The sequence below is a fragment of the Silene latifolia genome, chromosome 11 (assembly GCF_048544455.1).
Source record: "Silene latifolia isolate original U9 population chromosome 11, ASM4854445v1, whole genome shotgun sequence".
In the NCBI taxonomy this organism is placed as follows: Eukaryota; Viridiplantae; Streptophyta; class Magnoliopsida; order Caryophyllales; family Caryophyllaceae; genus Silene; species Silene latifolia.
The window spans coordinates 72,121,261-72,124,550 of NC_133536.1; the positions used below are offsets into that span (position 1 = coordinate 72,121,261).

The 3,290-nt window shown below is 40.0% G+C and overlaps 1 protein-coding gene across 1 annotated transcript; it reads right to left on the reverse strand.

The window, feature by feature from the left end:
• Nucleotides 1-293: 293 nt before the first annotated feature.
• Nucleotides 294-2,282, reverse strand: LOC141613544 (uncharacterized). The gene has a single exon (XM_074432281.1). The coding sequence runs from the start codon at nt 2,280-2,282 to the stop codon at nt 294-296; it is 1,989 nt and encodes a 662-aa protein (XP_074288382.1).
• Between the last annotated feature and the right edge of the window lie 1,008 nt (nt 2,283-3,290).

The following is a 3,290-nucleotide window of genomic DNA, read 5'->3' on the forward strand; positions in this document are numbered from 1 at the left end:
AGATCAAACAATTTCCACCCCTTTTTTGTCACTTGGATACCCAACAAAAATACATTTCCGACCCCTTTTTTCAAATTTATCTCCACGGGCATTTTGATTATGGGCAAAAGCGAGACAACCGAAAACACGCAGGTTGACATAGGACGGGCGGACACCATACAAACATTCATATGGAGTTTTATTATCAATCAACGGAGACGGGACGCGATTTATGAGAAAAACAGCGGTAAGAATGCTTTCTCCCCAAAAAGACTTATCTAAGTTGGCCTGAAATAAAAGAGAGAGCGCCACATTTAAAATGTGACGATATTTTCGCTCAACCGCCCATTTTGTTGAGGCGTGCCAACACAAGACTTTTGAAAACGAATGCCATGAGCAAAGAAATAGCCAGCCATGCAATTAAATTCGGTTCCATTATCACTTTGCACCACTTTAAGGGTTTTAGAAAATTGTGTCGAAACCATATTAATAAAATTCATGAACATATCCGTAACTTCTGTTTTATCGAGCAATAAATAAACCCATGTAGCACGGGAAAAATCATCCACAATCGTCAAAAAATACTTCGCACCACACGAAGACGGTATCCTATAAGGACCCCATAAGTCACAATGTATAAGATCAAAAATGTCTAAAGCACGCTGTTCATTATTGGAAAAACTATTGCGGTGTTGTTTAGCCAAATGACAGACATCACAAACCCAATCTTTATTAAAATTCAAAGAGCTAGCAAAAGGAATAATAGTCTTGACGACATGATCAGAGGGATGCCCAAGACGACGATGCCAAAGGTCACGAGAGCCCGAGGCACTTACTTGATGAATACCCGCTGAAACAGAACACGCACGAATCCAATACAATCCATCCCGTAGCTCACCTACTCCAATCGTCGTCTTCAAAGAACGGTCCTGTATCAAGCAAGAACTTTTAGCAAATTCAAAAATAAAATCACGAGTGGAGGCTAGCTGAGACACGGACAGTAAATTACAAGTAAGGCTTGGTACATAAAGAACTTGAGTAAGAGTGAGAGAAGAATTAATGAAAGCCGAGCCCATAAGTGTGGACTCAACTCGTTGCCCATTCGGGAGACCAACGGGTCGAGCCATAATTGTATAACAATCCGTCAAGCAAGATAAATCACCGGTTACATGATTTGATGCCCCTGTATCGATAATCCAAGAACACATACCACTGAGACGATCCGAAGTAAGAACGGAATTGGTGGAAACGCCCGTAGTAAGCATATTGGCGTGCACAGTACCAGCTCCTGACCCGTTTCCTGGCGCGCTTACCGAGGCAGCAGCAGCAGTCCCCGTTCCAGACCCACCAGCCGAGGCAAAACCAGACCCACGCGAGGCTTTGTTAGCGTGAGAACGACGCAAATCAGCGAGGGTATGGGGACGGTCACCCCACCATTCCGAAAACCGCTGTGACTTAATGTAACAATTATGTAATTCATGACCCCGAGTATCGCAGAAGTGACAAAATAAACCATGCCTTTCCCCACGTTCCTGGTTACGTGAATCAAGGGGAGGACGCATGGTTGCAAACGCCACCATATCAGAGGCATCGACAACAGCCGTGGGAGAAGCACGAAGGCGCTCCTCTTGAAGCATAGCATGATAAACACGGGTAAGGGAAGGTAACGGGTCCAATTGAAGCTGCTGGGATCGAATGTGACCATATAAAGTCGAGTCTAATCCCATTAAAAACTGATGTAGCCGCTCAGAATCTTGACGTTTGACAGCGTCTTGACCAATGTTACAGCTACAATTTCCACATTTACAGGAAAAGGGGGGCTCATGAACAACAAGGGAGTCCCAAAGATTTTTGAGTTTGCCATAATAAGTAGTGATATCCATACCTTTGGTTTGAACGCAATTTTTGATTTGAGTTTTGAGATTATGAATAACAGTACCATCAACCACCGAGAATTGCGCGGCTAAGTCGTTCCACAAAACAGAAGCGTCCTCGACATAGGAAATCGTGTCGAGGAGGGACGGATCAATGGTGTTTCGGATCCATTGCACAAGGGTGCCATGAACCACTTCCCAATTTTCGAGATAAAAAGGATCAGTCGACTTTTTAAGAGAACCGTCAATGAAACCGAATTTGCGTCGCGATTTCAAAGACATACGCATGGAATTCTTCCAATCGTCGTAATTGTCACGACGGAGGACAACGTTTGAAATTTTGGCCTCGGGAACAGCGAGAGAACCGAGATAGTAAGGTGAAGTTGAGTCAATTTTGGGGTTTGGTGGGACGTCATCGTCGCCTGCCATGGAGGCAGAGGAAAGGATCTTCGTTTTTGCGAATTAGGATTTTTTTTTAGGGTTTCGGAAGGGAACCTGAACCTGATACCATGTTAAGATAGATGAAATGGTAAATCGTATTGATCACTTAGCCTAACTTGGCTTATATAGATTACATTGTCGGACATCCGTATTGGGCCTAATATAAACTATACGATATTCCTTATAATATTATAAAAATAAAATCATACGTCATTTACAACTATAAAATATATATTTTATTAAATTTAAATAACGTGTCATGTGTCTAAATTTCCTGTAATGTCGTATCACGTGTCTGTGTCTGTTTTGGTGCTACCTATGTGACACAAAGGGAATTCAAGGAGTGTTTCTGCTTTAGTAACCAAAAATTTGATGTATAAAAAAAGTGTGTAATACACAAAAATTGATTATAATTTATATAAGGATTTGCGATTGATGGATGACTTCCCGCTTGCAATGATACTTCTTGAAATGTTTGTATAGAAATAGGACATGTTGCGAATAACATACACAAGTACACGTCAAACTTGCACAACCACATAACAAAAGAATAAATTTGAATATGATTTAAAAATAGGATTGGAAAGCGAGATTAATTGAAATCGATTAATTAATTCAAATTAAAATTGAAATTGAAATTGAGATTGATTAGAATTGAAATTGCATGTAATTCAATTTTGAATTAATTCGAAATTGAAATTGCTTTTGAATCGATAATTAAATTGAAATTGAATAGAATTTGAACTCGCAATTGGGATTTTGAAATCAGAATAGAGGATGGATGTTGAGATATGAATTGGAATGCAAATTTGCATAAATCAGAATTCAAATTCGGATTAATCAGCTTTGAGTTGATATGCGCGAGTTTGAAATCAAAATTCAATAAAGAATCGACTCAAAATTCAAAAATTAACCGATCCTCGAGGATTGAAGATCGATGCTTATAAGGTCGCCAAAGCTAAGTCCAAAGTCTACACTAGGTCACAACTATTTAGG

Excerpts from the sequence above, each read along its gene's own strand:
- LOC141613544 (XM_074432281.1), bottom strand. The coding sequence starts at position 2,282 with ATGGCAGGCGACGATGACGTCCCACCAAACCCCAAAATTGACTCAACT.